This window comes from Myotis lucifugus, unplaced genomic scaffold (assembly GCF_000147115.1).
Source record: "Myotis lucifugus unplaced genomic scaffold, Myoluc2.0 scaffold_128, whole genome shotgun sequence".
Lineage (NCBI taxonomy): Eukaryota > Metazoa > Chordata > Mammalia > Chiroptera > Vespertilionidae > Myotis > Myotis lucifugus.
In genome coordinates this window covers 2,100,571-2,116,979 of record NW_005871176.1, presented here as the reverse complement: position 1 = coordinate 2,116,979, position 16,409 = coordinate 2,100,571, and the positions used below count along the sequence as shown (strand labels likewise).

Sequence of the window (16,409 nt, the reverse complement as noted above, 5' to 3'; positions counted from 1 at the left end):
GCTCTGTGACTATGGGCAAGTCACCTTTCTGAGCCTCCGTGTCTTCATTCGTAAACCCCATTCATTGACTAATTTAACAAGTATCGTTGAGCATCCACTGTATGCCAGTTGCCTTTAGTACAGGGGAGACAGCGGTGAGCAAAGTGGACAAAGTCCCCGCCTTCGTGGAGCTGATGTTCTAGTAGGGAAGACAGATGATAAGCAGATAAACATGTAAATATAGGGTTGAATGTAGGTGGTGAGGTGCCATGAAGCAGGGTAAGGAAGTGACAGACAGCTACCTATCATAGATTCTGGACCTGGAATGTGATCAGGGTGGGCCTCTGTGAAGGTGACATCTAGAGGAAGAGCAGAAACTAGAGGAAGAGAAGGGGTGAGCCTATGTGGGGGCCATGTCCCAGGCAGGGAATACAGCAAGTGCAAAGGCCCTGAGGTGGGAGGGAGCTGTGTTTGAGATAAATGTGGCAGGTGGTGGGAGAGCGCAGTGGAGAGGAGGTTGGAGAGGTGTGTGTAGGTGTATGCGTGTATGTAGGCCATAATAGGGGGCTTTTCTTCTAATCCTTTGCTGAGTCAAAAGCAATGGAAAGGCCTAACCTAGTAGGTTCAGGAAGTGGTCATTGTCAAAAGTGGCATTTCATTTCAAGAAAATTTTGTGGAATATTTCTCCCATCCTCCCATAGGCCTGGCAGCGTGCTAGGGGCATCATGAAGCCTGTGGGCGATGACCCTGGTGGGCATGGGCAGGCCCAACCAGGTTGGTGTGGCCTTGAAGGCCCACGACAGGACCACCCGGGAGCCAGAGAACCTGAGAACCAGCCAGGCCTCCGGCAGGAGGCAGGCACGTGAACGCCGCAGGCCCTGTTGGCACCAACAGTGTTTAGCGGATAATATTCAACCCCTGGGGATCTTCTTGCTGGGCAGCCCAGCCAGGAAGCTGTTCCCGCTTGGCCACCTCCACCGCCTCAGCGGCACCTGGCAAACGGGTGAGGCAGGGTCATTTCCCGGTGGCTTCCTGCACCAGGGGAGGCCCATTCTTAGGGTGTCTGTGGGGGCAGGAGAGTGCGTGGACTTCGCGGGCGGGGGGGCATGGGGGACTGAGAGAATTGGGCTCTGGTGAGCAGCATGACAACAGCATGGCCAAGGGGCACTGCTCTCTAAGTGAAAAGACCATTCAGAGCTCGTCCCTTTGATCCTCTGCCACCTGGCACACCGTGTCCCATGGCACCAAACTTCCAGCCTCTTGACTGTGCCGTGCACTGTCCCACCTCTGGGCCTTGGCATGTGCCCTTCCTTCTGCCTGGTGTATACTTCTTCCCCTTCTTCACCCTGCTTAGGTGAAATCATCGTTCAGACCCAGCCGAATTGTCACTCCCTCTGCGAAACATTCCCCAAACTTCCACCTGCCTCATTAAGTGGGGGACCCTCTCCCGGGTCTCCTAGCCCCCATCCTTCCTTTTCGGAGCTCTCTGTGTGTCTGTCTACTTCAGAGGTTCTCAACCTGTGGGTCGCGACCCCTTTGGCAGTTGAACGACCCTTTCACAGGGGTCGCCTAAGACCATCCTGCATATCAGATATTTACATTACGATTCATAACAGTAGCAACATTACAGTTATGAAGTAGCAACGAAAATAATTTTATGGTTGGGTCACAACATGAGGAACTGTATTTAAAGGGCCAGAAGGTTGAGAACCATTGGTCTACTTCCCAGTTTTGTTCCCAGGGCCCAGCACATAGTAGATGCTCGATAAGTAAAGCTCAGAGTGACTTAAATTAAATCTGATTGGGCAGGTCTGGTTGATTATCCCTTTTTTTTTTTACAGATGAGAAAGCTGAGGTCGCCCTGCTAGAAAGTGGCCAAGGCGGCCTGGAGTCAGGGTGTCTGAGCAGAGTCTGCCCTCTGCACCCCTGGCCGCATCTCTCTGGGCCTGGGGGATAAAGTGCTCTTGCTCGGCCATGGCAGGAGCAGACCTATTAGGGTGCACACCCCAGCCACCTTAGAGGGACCTTCAAAGCAGAGACCATGCCAGGCCCACCTGGGAAAGGGCTAGACAGACTCAGTTTCTCGGCCGTGCTTCCCAAAGCAGCTCACTCCTCATTCCAAGTTTGTTCATTCGATCATTCAGTCTGTCTGTGTCCGCAGATACTAACTGAGCACCTAGTATGTGTTGTCTGTTCCAGAGATGCAGCAAAGATCAAAACACATGAAAACCACTGCCTTCCTGGTACTTTCTCTGCACGTTGACAGGGACGGGTGGCGTGGACGCCTAGCACATATCATAGGGGCTCGCTGCCCTTTGCTAAAAGGGAAGGGTGACAGGGAGCTTGTCGAAGGCCACATGGTGAGTTCGGGCAGAGCTGGGACAAGGAATCCCACACCCCAGCTTCTGGCTCCGGTGGTCTCTGTCAAAGGCCCTAATGGGCCCGCGGTGTTCCCCCAGGCCCTGGCTGGAATGCAGCCTTTCCCGGTCCTAGGCCTTGGTATGAGTTTAGATGGCAGCGGTCAGAGCCTCCGAGCTAGCCAACGCCAGGAGAGAGGGCTCTGCATTCAGACTGGATTCCTGTTGCCTTCGCTGTGTGGCCTTCACTTCTCCGAGCCTTGGGTTCTTATCTGTAAAATCTGTGAGCGCCAGTGTGTCTGCCTTAGGAGGCTGCGGATTTGCGTGAGCTATAAGCCTTGCACAGAACGTAGCACCTGCACCCACAAAGACCTTATCTCAGCGGGAGCACCTGAGCCTCAACCCTTCTTATTTGGGGAATCACCATCCTTCCTGGCCATCTGGCTGGGGAGTGCTGCCATCTTGGGAGCCTGAGTGTGGAGAGCTGGCAGGCCTCCGGAGTGGCACGGGCAGTGCAGGCATGCCAGCGGCGGCTGTGGCCACCTTCTTTCCGGCCCGGCGCCCCTCTCAGCCTGCCAGGGGATTAAAGGCCTTTTGGCCTTTGTGTCTGGCTCTCCCGCCCCTGGCAGTTTGTACAACAAAGTGCTGCCCCAACAGATTCCTTCCTTTTTGCCGTTTGCTGTCCGTGGACAGGGTACCATGGCCTGTGGGTGGGGCAGGGCACCTTGACCCTATCGCTGGGGCCTGGGTTGTAACAGAATAGAGAGAGCACCGTGGGGTTACCTGGGAGCCTGCATCAGAGAGAAGGGCGGGGGCATTTGACTGGGTTCAGTGTCCCAGAGAATTGGGGGCTGTGGGTCACAGCGACTGCTGGTTCCTCTGCCAGGCACAGGGGAGGGGCCACCGAGGCAGAGTCTGTGCAGGCAGGAGGCAGGTGGGCAGGCAGGGGCCCGTTTGTCCCCACCCCCACACTGTCTGTGGATTTCGATGGGGTGAGCTCACTCCAGCCCAGATGCCTGGAGTCTTGCCCTGGGCAGCTGCAGCCACCCTAGGGATTGCAGTGCTTAGACCTTCTGCCCAGCTGCGGGGGCGGTAGGGGGCTCAGCCTCAGGCCTGGGCCATGGAGGGGAGGGTGGGCTGGCTGCCCAAGGCATGTGAAGAATGTCTCTGGAGAAGTCTGAAGTTGAAGTGCTCAGCGGTCGTTTTAGAGTTGGCCTCAGAGCAGGCAGACAACTTGAGCCTTGGAACTAAGCTTTGTTGTCACCCCCAGTCAGTGCCCTGCCTGTGCCGCCAGCCCAGGGCCTGGGCAGCTGAGCCACACCCCTCCCTTCCTCCCACTCCTGGAGGCTGACCCCAGGCCTGAGCCCACACCCCACACTCCCATGCCCCCCTCATCCCTCACCTCTACCCCGTACCCACTGTGTGCTACTACTTCTAATGTTCATTGAGCCCTCACTGTAGACAGGGACCATGCTGAGTGCCTCACAGACTTGAACCCCATTCACTCAGATGACCCCTTCTGGGCGTCCGTTTCCTCACCTACAAAATGGAAATAACAGGACACGCTTAGTCTCTCAGTTGAAATCCTGGAGGTCAGACGTGGTTTGGAATTCAGAAGTTTTCAAACCTGAGAAAGGTGACATAGAGCACACGCCAGCTGTGATGTGACATCAATAGAATCTGGGGCAACACCCCACAATAAAACACACCACTATTGCTGCAGCGAAATGTCAGACTGTTCACCTGAAGCGGAGTGAATAAGCTATTAATAGCTTCATGTCAGTTCAGGTCATGACTTGGTAGCAAATGAGCTTGTTATAAACTTATTTAAAAAAACACACACTCTTGGTTTTCAGAGCAAGCGCCTTGGATTTCCCTTATTGCAAATGAGGGATAGTGGCCCTGCAGTGCCAACCCTCCCGGCTGCTGAGGACAAACAGGAGGCCTGGGATGGAGAAAGCCCTCCATGCAGTCTGACCCTTCTTTTTTTTTTCTTTTTCCTTATTGTTATTCTTTATTATATGACTATCTAATGAATGCTTAGATAATATAATGTATACTAAAGTTACATAGGTAAAAGAAACACAGCCCTAGCCGGTTTGCCCAGTGGTTAGAGCGTTGACCTGCGGACTGAAGGGTCCCAGGTTCGATTCTGGTCAGAGGCTTGGTCCCCAGTGGGGGGCGTGCAGCAGGCAGCCAGTCAATGATTCCCTCTCATCATTGATGTTTCTATCTCTCTTCCTCTCCCTTCCTTTCTGAAATCAAAAAACAAACAAACAAAAAAGAAACACATTTTTACACAATATAGTTTTCTGAGAACCAGTTTGAGAGTGATAACATTTTCTCATAACCATACAAATGGAACAGACATAAGAGGTTACTGAAATTTTCAACCCGTTTTTGATTTTCCAACTGAGAACAGGGGAGAATGCTATGGATCAACTGTTCTTATTGTCATCGTTTCACTGTGCGCCATTGTCCTACAGCTCTCATTTAGCAGCTCCGGAAATTCTTATCTATACACATATCCATCGCAAGGCCCTAAACTCCTTTTAAAACCTGTTTCCTATATCTGGATCTGTACCTCTCCTTGCATCCCAAACCTTCTCTAACTTTTGTACCCTTCTCTAATGGCTTGACCTTCCCAGCCATCCTCGCCTCCCTCTGCATCCTCACTTAGGCCGGGAGAGGGCCCAGCCTCTGTCCCTTGCCCCCAAGGGCCTCTGTAGGACTTGGACCTGGAGCTCTGTGTGCACCCACATTGCCGGAGTCCATTCATTGTCTTCACTAGCTGAGTTTAGACAGAGACCCCAAAAAGCTAGTAACCTTTGAAGTCCTAGCAAAGGTCAGAACTGTGTACCACCCAGTTAATCTAGGAACCACCCAGTTAATTTAGGTAATAATAGTTGAAGCATCATCCCCACCTTAGTTCACTAAATTCCTTAGATACTTATGTAGATCCTTGTTGATTATTGTTGATCAGATACTCTGCCTATTCCTGGAAATCATCTATTGATGAGCTAATCAGATACTTTGTCTATTCCTGGAAATTGTCTGCTGATCTGTGTCATTGAAACCTCCTTACCCTAAGGGCTACTCCAGATCAATAAAAGATTGGAGCAGCCTGAGCATGGGTGGAAGTCCTTGGGGACTTGCCCGCCTGGTCCCCCAATATTGCAAAATTATCTTGTGTCTTTTTCTCTCATTTGTTGTGCGGCTCCTCTTTCAGATACCAAACCCTACTCCACGCAGAACGTGGAGGGAGTGTTACTCAAGACACCACATCCTCGCCAGGAGGCCTGGACACGCCCAGCCTCAGGGAGCAGGTGCTTCCCAGAGGTCCCCTGTCTATCTGTTACAGTTCCCACCCCAACCCCCCTGTGCTCATTGGGGGGTCACCCTACCCCCACCCCCATCCTAAACAGTTGTTCTCAGCTCACTAGAACAGTCCTCTGACCTTGGCCTGTATGAGTCAGCTGCCCCATTTCCCCCACAGGAACCTGCAGGGTCTGGAAAATCCTCCTCTGCCTGGCTCCTTCCTCTCTGGCCCATGTCTGCCTTCTGGACACCTCCTCTCTGGCCCACCGTCCTTCCCCAGTGCATGCCTGAAGTACCGGGTTCCTCTGGGAGGAAGTCGCAGCCTGAGACGTGCAGACAGACAGGAACCCTGGGTTCTATTTCTGCCTTTGACGTTGAAGTCTCGGAGGGCCCTCCTTGGGACCTTAGGCACCGTTGCATGGGCCCAGGCCACTGCCAGCTTCCTGGGATCCACCCTGGGAGCAGGTTAGGTTGGGGATGGGGACCAGCTAGCCCTGGGCTTCCTGGCCCAGCCAAGCCCAGCCCAGCCCTACCTCCTTTCCTAATGAGCAGGGCGCTTGGGGTCCTGGCTCTGATCTTGGGCAAGTTTCCTCCTCTGTGAAAGGGGGCCATTCACATCTGCTCAGCCACTTCAGGGGCCATTGTCAGGGTCAAATGACACAGGCCTAGGAAATGCTCTGTAAACGGAAATGCAGTGTGGTTGCGAGGCTTTGCAGGAGTGACTCTCATTGACCTCTCGGTGAGTTGGGCTCATTGCACAGCCCTGGTTACAGAGGCAGTGTGGTGCAGTGGTAAGAGCTTAGCCCTTGGTGCCCACCAGGGTTCCGATTCCAGCTCTACCACCCAGGTCTTCAACCAGGTGACCTGACTCTGCTCCTTTCCCCCATCTTTACAGTGGGGCTGATTAACACCTATAACCAGAGTTAACACATAAAAGTCCTAAAGGAGTGCCTGGTGCATAGTAAGTGCCCAATAAATTAGCTCCTTTTATTCCCCAAGTAGACCCTGGACTTCTCAGGTCTGAATCCAGGTTCCCTTCTATGGGCAAGTCTCAAGCTTCCTCGGGCTCTTTCTGAAGCCTCTTTCCGGCCTGGCTCCTTCTCCCCTCCCAGATGTGAAATGCAGCTGCTGGAACCGTTTGATCTTCAGCTTTGCACAAGTGAAGTCTCTGCTCTTGCTGGCTTGGCCCTTGCTGCAGGCCCCGGTTGACCCCAGAGCCTTGGTCCTGGAGAGAGGGCTGCAAGCAAGGGCAGTCGGGCATGTGGAGGGCCCATTCCCGGGTCCCTGGGGTAGGGGACTTCTGTCCAGGCCCAAAATGCTCTGACTCTCTCTCCCTCTCACTGCAGATGTGTGTTCCTGACATTTTTTCCGAGATGAATCTCACTTTGCTATTTCCTGTCCGGTCCCAAGCCCCTCCCTGGGAGAAGCTCTGGACCTTGCTCACCAGGGTTCTCCTTTTCCAGACAGCGTTCTGGCGTCTAGGGGTGCCAGGAATCCCTGTGCCTCATGCAGCCCTCCTCGGCCTTGCTTGCATGGGAAGAAGGAGGGTGTGTCAAAGACATACACAGAGAGTCCTCGCCTGCCCCCCTAGTCCCCTCTGCCCAGTGTCAGTAGCCCCTGTACCAGGTGAGTCAGGGTGTGCTCAGGACCCACACCCCCATCCAGGGGAGGAGGGAGGACCCCGGGATGGGGATGGTCCTGTGATTCTTAGCCGGTGAGTGTCCGAATCCCCTTGAGCATACAGAACTCTAACCCGCTGGCCGGAGGTGAGTGAGCCTGACTCAGTCGCTCTGAGAAACAGCCCAGGAATCCATGTCTCACTCCTGGATGCAAACCTCATGGCCCAGCCCAGAAGTTCACTGACGGCCCTTGTCCAGAGGGAGAGGGTACAGGGAGGAGAAGGAATAGGAGGGGTTTGCCCATGGATTGTGGGGCGAGGGGCCTTAGGCCATAGTAGAGGATGAAATCAGCAGTGCAAGCCTTACACAGGTTTGGTAGCACTGCAAACACAAAGATGCCCAACTGGCACTCGGCCTGGCCTCCCGCAGGCTCCCAGCCTAGGAAAGGAGATGCATACAGACAGACTTCGTGGGGGTCTGTGCACCCTTCAAAGCAAGTCATCTCCAGGAAGCTTCTAGAATTAATAGATTATGACATTTTTGTCCATTCATTCACGTATTTATTGGATACAGGTACTGAGAAGTTAGAGATGAATTCATCACAGTCCCTGCCTTCAAGGTGCTTCTATTTCAGCAGAGGTACAGGCGATTACAGGGTGAGCCCCAGAGGGCCCAGGGCCCAGCCTGGGGGTGCAGGTGGTAGGGAAAGGCAAGGAGTCAGGACAGGTCTCGCAGAGGTTTTCTTTTTAGTCCTCTTCATTGAGCTGTAAAACATATACTAAAACAAACCCATCATTTCAAGTGTACAGTTCAGTAATGAGGAGGGTATGTATGTACCCAGGGAACCATCAGTCCAAAAGGCTCCCTCGTGCTCCTTTCTGGTCAGTCCCACCCACCCCTGGTCCCAGGCAACTACTGATCTTTCTGTCACTGTAGATGAGACTTTTTCCCCGTAGAGTTTCATACAGTCTTTGGTGTCTGGCTGCTTTCATAGCACAATGTGTTGGAGGTTCATCCATGTTGCCGTGCATGTCCGCAATTTGTTCCTTTTTATTTCTGAGCAGTTAAAGGAGATGATGTTTAGCTGGATTTTGGAGGACAATTGAAGTTAGCCCGATAAACAAAGGGAGGAAGGCCGTTCGGACAGAGGGACCAGTGTGAGAAAAGACCAGAGTCTCCAGGACATGGACTGTGAAGTTGGGGGGTGGGGAAGGAGAGGGACAGGCTGTTTCCTCGATTTTTTTCTTCTCCCTAGGCCTCTCTCCTGCTGCCACACTTTGTCCAGCCAGTGAGGGCTGGGTTTGGGTTTCACAAGCAAGACCATTTCCTTCTGGCCAGGCTGGGCTCCCCCGAGAGGGCCGAGGCCAGGGCAGGGCATGAGACGCTCCTGCCAGGCCATCGGGGCCTGGAGGTGCATTATGGGGTCACAGCAAATCCGTGCACACTTGTCAGGGGAGGGGGCTCTGAAGTTCCCTGGGGCTCTGCTGGGTTTGTTTTCCTCTGAGTGACTTGGTAATGCTCATTTGGAAAAATCTTGATCTTGTCTAAGGGAAAGAGGCAGTCACTCCCACACCCACCCCTGTGGCAGCAGGTGTGATGGCTGCTGGGGCCCTTCTGCTCCAGCCTGCAGGGTGCAGGGCCTCAGCAGCCCCTCGTGGAGCAGGTGCTGGGCTCAGCAGCAGCCTGAGGTCACGTGGAGTTGACACCATGCCTGACCTGCCCCCATTCAGCCCAGCTGCTGGATTCCACCCTCACCAGCCACTTCTCCAACGTGGCTGGAATGCGTTCCCTGTGGCCTGGAGATTTGGAGGCCAGACTGAGGCAGAAAGAGGTGGCCAAGTTGGCCTGGCTGGGAGCTGCCGTTGGAGGCAACAGCTCACCCTCAGTTTCTGCCTCTGTCCCCATCCACGCTGACCCTGGCCACTCTTCCACCAGCCTATGTTCCCATCTTGGCTGGTCCAGCCCACCCTTTACCTGCCTCTGTCCCCCTACCCACTAACCCATGTCGTGGATAGCTCCAAAAGAAGAGTCATCACTTACCAAAGTGATTTTAATTTCATTGTCTGTGAATTTGAGGATTCATTCAGACGTTGTGAATTTGCAGGGTTGGGCTCTGAGGCCTCAAGGGGCTAATGAAGTTTGGGGAAGCTGAGTCAAAAATAGTGATTCAGTCCCAGCCTGACTCTTTTCGCCAAACCACATCTGACTTAACCCCTGGAGGGCTTTGGGGTAGAACTCTGGGTCCCTCTTGAAGGGAGGGGAGGGGTCCTGGGCTGGGCAGGAGCTGGAGAGTGTGACACAGTCGTCTGTGTGGTCTCCCACAGGTGACCCGTGGACTGAGGGCATATGATGGCGTGTCTCTGCCTGAGGACGCGGAGACGGTCACGGCGGGCCGGGCTGGCTGGAGTGACTCAGACCTTTCTGACGACGAGGACTTGCTGGCTGACGAAGCCTCCGGAGGTGGGCAGAGGGTTCCGGTGGCCGGGAGTGGAGGGAGTGAGGGGCAGAATCAGGGTGTCCTCACTAGGCCTTAAAGAGGCCTCAGGAAGCTTGCCCAAGGTGGCTCCTCATAAGATGGGCTAAGAGCTGTGTGTGTCCTGAGCCCTGATCCCACTGACCCCAGGATTCTCCACTTACAACCTGTGTGACCCTGGGCTGCTGGCAGCTCCTCTGCTGCGCGGTCCCCTCCTAGGAAGGATGGTCAGGACCGACGGGGAAAGTGGTGGAGGACAGTTCCCACCCTATTCCATCTCCTCCTGTCCTCACCTGGAGGCCAGTCTGGTCTGGTCCCTCTCCCCCAGCACCCTGGGCCCACACCCTCTCTCCAGGCCAGCCCTCCCTACTAGGCTGGGGCAGGAGGTAACAGTTGTGCTTGACCTCCCCCACTATGTGCCCAGAACAGTGCCTGACACCCAGTAGTTACTCACCAAATATTGTTGCTGAGTAAGTCTCTCTTTTGGTTACAGATGGCCTGGGCAGTGGAGATGTGGGCAGTGGGGACTTCCAGATGGGTAAGTTGCTGGGCCATCCTATAGGCCCCATCCTGTGCCTGGGAAAGCCCAGAGCAGGTCTTCCCAGCCACAGAGGCCCTATCTCTGGAACCCGCAGGGCCCTTGGTCCTGCCGTGAAGGTGGCCTTGTACCTCCTAAGTGACAGCTGTATGCAGGTCCCTGCAAGGTCATGCATTGCCAGGTTCTATGCTTGCCTGTGCCAGGAAATACCTGGTTCTGTGATCAGGAGAGCAGGCACATTCAGGGTGGTACGGCCACAGATAAGAAATGCCCGGTTCTGAGTGGGACTGAAAGCCAGCTGCTCAGCATTCAAAGCAAAATCCTCACTTCCCAGGGCAGCTGAGCTGTGACGTTCTTCCTGAGTCCTCCTGGGGACTGCTGCAGAGCTGGGGACCCCAGGCAGGGTGGGCAGCCAGAGGGGCTCCATGGCATAGGGCTGGCCAACAGAGCTGATTGGGGGTGGGGTGGGGTGGGGGGACATGGGAGGGAACCCTGCCTTAGGGTAGGTCGTCTCTGGGAAGCCAAGGGTTCCCAGTGGGGGAAGAGGGCTGGGCTTCACGGAGGGAAAGGAATCAGGAGCCTGTCAGCTGCCCACTCTGCCAGCACCCGAAGTGCCAGCCAGAGCAGGGGCTGGCCCAGCACTGGGATGGGGGCTGAGAGTCCCTGCTTCCTCCCACCTAGGATGCTGGGTAGAGAAGGGACTAGCGGGTCACAGGTCCCAGCAGCTCCATAGAGTCCCCACTGACCTCTGGGAGCCAGTGCTGGGCACTCTGTGGTCAGAGCCAAAGATGGGGCTCGGCTCAGCCTGACCACTGGACAGTCCCCACCACCCAGTGCTGCCCACACTGGCAGGCCTGGGGCGAGTCTGGCCTGGGCATCTCCAGGGGTGAGGTCGACTCCCTTCAGCTGGCATCTCAGGGGCATCCAAATTCCAGAGGGTGGCATCCTACCTAAGCCAGTGCAAACAGGAGGGTTGGCCTGTGGGCAGAGTAGTCCTGACTGTGACCTCCCGGCACCTGGGACTCAGACACGGCCTGAAGCTTTTCCACGTGGAGGCCTCTGCCGGGCTAAGGATGCCTGGGAGCTGGCTGGCCCAGGAGTGGGTGTCAAGTGGGCCCGTGCACACAGCTCACATCCCAGAATGGCCTGTGCTGATGCGGCTCTGGGAGCTGCCTCTTGCCCAGCCAGGCCTGCAGTGAAGGGCCTGGTCCGGTCCACCCTGTCCACTCGGGATATCTATAGCCCCTCCCATGGGGCTGCCCACTGCAGCAGCTTTGCCCACTCTGAGTTGTTTACCAACCCATCTCCCCCATGAGAAGCAGCTGTGAGGGCAGGAGAGATCAGGGGTGGGACAAGGGTTGGGATGGGCAGTAGCAGCTGGGGAGGGCCCGAGAGTAGGGCCCCTTCCTTGTGGGTATGGCTGATCCGTGGGAAGATGTAGGGCTTCAGATCTTCTAGGCCCAAGCCCTGGCACCGCCCGCTGCCTTTGGGGCAGCTCCATGCAGCTGGGCTGAATCTTAGCCTGGAAGGCAGCAGGTGTGTCTGGTTCCCAGGGTCTCAGCATGTGTGCTTCAGCCCTGCCCTCTCTGTGCTGCTGAGCGAGGGCCATGCTGACTGTGTTGGGGCTGTCCCTGGCTGTGCCCCCTGCCTGGGCCCTGGGCCAACGCCAGACCCTGGAATGTAGCCCCAGAGATGGCACCTCCCCCCTCCTCTTCCCTCTGGCAGGGCTCTGCCCCCAGCCCTGTCCCCCCTCCCGTGTGCCCCTCCTTGACAGCCCCTGCCCACTTCCTCTCATCCAATTTCTTTCCATCTTCTGACCTGTCTCTTTGTCTTTCCTGTCTCCGTGTCTCTCCTACTCCCCTCCTCCCCTGCCTGGGCTGTCTCTTTCCTACACTATGCCTCATCCTTCTCTCTCTGTGCCTTTCTTCCCCGTCGGCTTGCCTCCTCTGCCCCCATGTTTCTCTGTCTTTGCCTCATTTCCTTCTGCCTTTGTCTCACCTCTCTCTCATTCCCCCCCCCACTTTCTCCATGTCTCCGTCTGCATCTCTCTGTGTCTCTGTCTCCAAATCTCTGTTGTCCCCCCACCCCTTCCCCGCACCCCCCGCCCCCGTCTGTTGTCTTCTTTCTCGCTTCACGTCTCTGTCTCTCCCTTTGGTCCTCTCCACCTGCCTTGCTGTGTCTGCCCCTCCTCGTCTCCCTCTCTGCTGCTCCACTCTGCAGGCCCTGGGCCACCCCTGGGCCGCCCTGCCCTGTCTGGCATGATGGTCTCGGAGCCTGATGAGGCGTCTCCTCTCAGTAAGTGACTTGCCAGCCTGGTGGACTCGTTCTCTCTCTCCCTCCCCACCCTCTCTCCCAGCTCTCCCTTCTCACTCCTTTTCCTTCCTCTTCTCTTCCTCCCCAGCTTGTACTTTGTCACACTGGCGGCTCAGAGGCACCTCCCTCCAGGGTCTGGGGGCCAGGCCAGCCCCTGCCCTGCCCCAGCTGGCCCGCCTTCTCCCCTGCCCTGCCCAGGATGCAGTTAGGCCCCATCTGGGCGCTCAGTCGGAACAAAGTGGGCTGGGCCTGCTGTTCTCCCCGTGGAGTACTGGTTGGGCAGGGATGGGTGTGGCAACCTCTGTGGGGGAAGACCCTAGAGTCTGGAGGCATCTTGTGTCCACCTGAGGACTGGCTGATCCTGGGCCCACCTAAGGGACCCAGGGCTGGGGTTCAGGGGCCTAGGTGTGTGTGGGAGTTCTGGTGAGCAGGGAGTGAGCATGGGGAGAAAGAGGGTAGACTGCATTCCACACCCCCACCTGGGTGCAAGGCAGCTCTGGGCCTCCTGTCCCTCCAGCCTCTGGCTCCGAGTGAGCTCTCCAGATGGGGTCAGAATGAGGACTAGGAGGGAGAGGGCTGGCCTGGGCAGGCACCCAACGAGCACTCCCAGCTCTGGCAGCATGACCGCCTCCCAGCACCCTCAGCTCTGGAGGCTGGTTCCTGAAACAGACAGACCTCACCTGCCCCAACCCTCAGGCACCGGCTGCAGGAACACATCCCAGGGTGGAAGAGGGAAGGGCTCGCCCTGACCTACCCTGGTTTGCAAAAAGCCGGGGGTGGGGTCAGGCTGGAGGGTCCATGCCCTTCCCAGGCCCTAGGAGAAAGGGGCTTTGTGGAGCGGTCACATTCCTGGGCAGAGGCCTGGCCTCCTCACCCTCACCGTGCCGTGGGGCTGAGGCCAGGGGCCAGGGTGGGGGGGACTCTCAATGGACCTCTGTGCCCGCTCACAAGGGGCCTCTGTGGCCAAGCTCGTGGCTTCCATACTCCGGCCCCCAGAGCCCCACCCGCCTGGCCCCCAGGAGCCCAGTCCGGCATGGTCCCTGTGGCTCCGAGCAGGCGGTGCTGCCCTCACAAGCACCCTCTCTTGGTGTAGAAGTTTAAGTTTACTCCTGTACCGGCCACCCCTGTCTGGGCTTGCTCAGCCTGAGCCTCAGAGGGACAGGGTCCTGGTTCTGGAGGCGTGTGCACCGATGGGCCTGACAGAGTGAAGAGGGAGGAGGACAGGCCTGTAGTTAGGATGCCACTTCCTCTGCCACCTACAGGCTGGTCTTCTGTCACCTCTCTGAGCCCACTTCTGCCTCAGGGACTTTGCAGCTGCTGTTCCCTCAGACTGGAATGCTGTTCTCCCAGATAGCTCCCCTTGGCTCACTACCTTCCTTCAAGCAAGCCCTTTGAGGAAAGGCCTTCCCTGGCCCCCCGGGGAGAGTAGCACCTACCTCCACATCTTCCATGCTCACTTGTTTCATTTCCTTTCTCCTCCCACTGGACAGTGATCTCTGTGGCCAGAGGACTTGTCATTTGCGGAGTTCACTGCTACATGCCCTGTGCCTAGAACACCACCTGGCCCTCAGTATAGATTTGTCAAAGCAATGCCTGCCCCCCTCAGATGGGAAGAAATAAAACCAAACCCATTCCTCCCGTTCGTCATAAAGACCAGAAGGAATAGTTACAGCTAACTTCATGTAGCTCCTACTGTGTGCTAGACCCTGTTACAAGCACCTTGCGTTTGTTAACTTACTCTTCACAACTCTTACTCTGGGGTGGGCACTACTATTACTCTCATTTTACAGAGGAGGAAACGGAAGCTCCGTGGAGGTAACTTTCTCAAGGTCGCAGGGCTGTAAGTGGCAGTTTTGCTCCAGAGGCGGAGCTTTTAATCACTAAGCTACACTGCCTCTCATATAGGAATTGGTCACAATATTTTGCACCTACTGTGTGCCAAGCTCTGTGCTAAGCACTTTGTACATATTTAAAACTCATGTCAACTCAGCATTTATAATTTACACCAAGCATGTCAAACTCGCAATCTGCAGGCCACATGCCTCATTTATTTGGCCTGTGTTCGCCTTTGAGTTTGACATGCTTGATTTATACCTTAATTCATGACATTGAGAATTAATGCATTAAAAAATCTTGTCCTTAATAGGTGCTCAAGAAGTGATTGGTGTATCTGTTTACATACATATGTATGAGTCATTTGCAACTTATATTAACTTATATTTATAACTGCTATATGAATTCATTAACATTATGAGATGTAATGTGTATAAAATGTATAGTAGGTACCAAGAAACGATAGGTGTATGTATCTGCTCACACCAATCTGATATGAATTGATTCAGCCATCACTTATTAGGCATCTCCCATGTGCTAGATGCACACACTGGGGATACAGGAATGAATGAGACCTGCAGTCTCCCCACCCCCCTCAAATTCATAGTCTAGCAGTAGAGAGGGCAAGGTGACAACAGCTTCTGATTTTCTAGCCCGTTTTTCATGCCAGGCACGGCATCTGAGCACACAGAGAGAAGGTGCATGTAAGCATATCATTTATTCCCTACTGCTGCCCAAGGTGTTAATGTAATTTATGTCCCCAATTGACTGAGGAAGCTCAGAGCGATGAGGTCTGAGATGTGGCTGACCTCAGAACCCATGATTTTTATGAAGATGCTCTACGATTCACATGTATTCAGACAGGACTGTGCAAGGTGGGCTAGAAGGTGCTCTGATGGAGAAGCAGAGAGTCTGCGAGAGCCCCAAGGAGGGGTCTCTAACCAGCTAGGATTAGAGGAGGTGATGGCTGAGCTGAGCCCTGAGGGGTGAGGAGGAATTGGCCAGGGAAGAGTGGGGAAACATTTGGGTCACTTGCAAGTAATTTCTGTACTAGGCCAGCCTCTCTGGAAGCCACTTTTCTTGTTTAGCCTTCCTCTGAGCTGCCAGGGGCCTCCTCTTCTGCACCATCTCTTGATTTCTGGATCAGACCACTTTCCCTATTAGTTGAAGCCCCTCACTCAAGGGTGGGGCCTCAGCTTTGACCCCTGGGCAGACAAGCCAGGGCCACTGTAGTATGTGGTGATAGGGGCCGTGCTGGGCAGAGCTGTAGGCACCCAGGTGTCAGCCTCAGCAAGAGGCCTCAGGGAACATCTCCCTATTTCCACCTACGGCCTAACTGCTGAGGCCACCACACAGTGACACACCTCTTCTCCCCTCTCTGCAGTTTATTTCCGAGCCCTGGTGAATTTCACTCGCTCCATCCACTACAGCTCTGAGCTGGAGGACGCAGGCTCCCAGGCTTTCCAAGAAGTATCCAAGGCTGTGGTAGACACGGTGAGGTGAAGGGGCTTTTGGGAGCTCGCCTGGTGTCGGTGGGCAGGACTTGAGGGTGGGCTGAGGGCATCTGGAGGCTGACGGCGCTGTGTCCCTCCCCAGCTGGAGTCAGAGTACTTGAAGATTCCTGGAGACCAGATTGTCAGTGTGGTGTTCATCAAGTGAGAAGGGTGCCCTGGGGGCTGGTTGGGGGCTGGTGGGTAACCCGGAAGAAGCTGACAAAGATGGGGAGAAGCCTGGGTACTAGGAGGGGAGGCAGAAGAGGTCTAGTCAGGTGAATATTGGTGAAAACTCAGGAGTTAGTTGGGGGACAATTTGGACCTTAACATGCCCTGCCTGGGCTACAGGGTGTCAGGAGATCAGGTCTAACTGTCAGACAGGGGACCAAGCGAGGAGCTGAGACCACAGGCATCTTTCTCACCCTGCTCCCCCGCCCCATGCCTGTCCCTAGGGAGCTGGATGGCTGGGTCTTCGTGGAGTTGGAC

The 16,409-nt window shown here is 55.3% G+C and overlaps 1 protein-coding gene across 1 annotated transcript in view; it reads left to right on the top strand.

The window, feature by feature from the left end:
* The window catches only part of HSPG2 (heparan sulfate proteoglycan 2), a 115,214-nt gene that overhangs the window by 36,606 nt on the left and 62,199 nt on the right, over positions 1-16,409 (top strand). Inside the window, 6 exon segments of the mRNA XM_023758322.1 lie at positions 9,004-9,134; positions 9,598-9,733; positions 10,240-10,284; positions 15,815-15,924; positions 16,027-16,085; positions 16,376-16,409. The exon segment at positions 16,376-16,409 is cut by the window's right edge and continues 181 nt beyond it. Coding sequence (XP_023614090.1) covers positions 9,004-9,134; positions 9,598-9,733; positions 10,240-10,284; positions 15,815-15,924; positions 16,027-16,085; positions 16,376-16,409 — 515 coding nt within the window.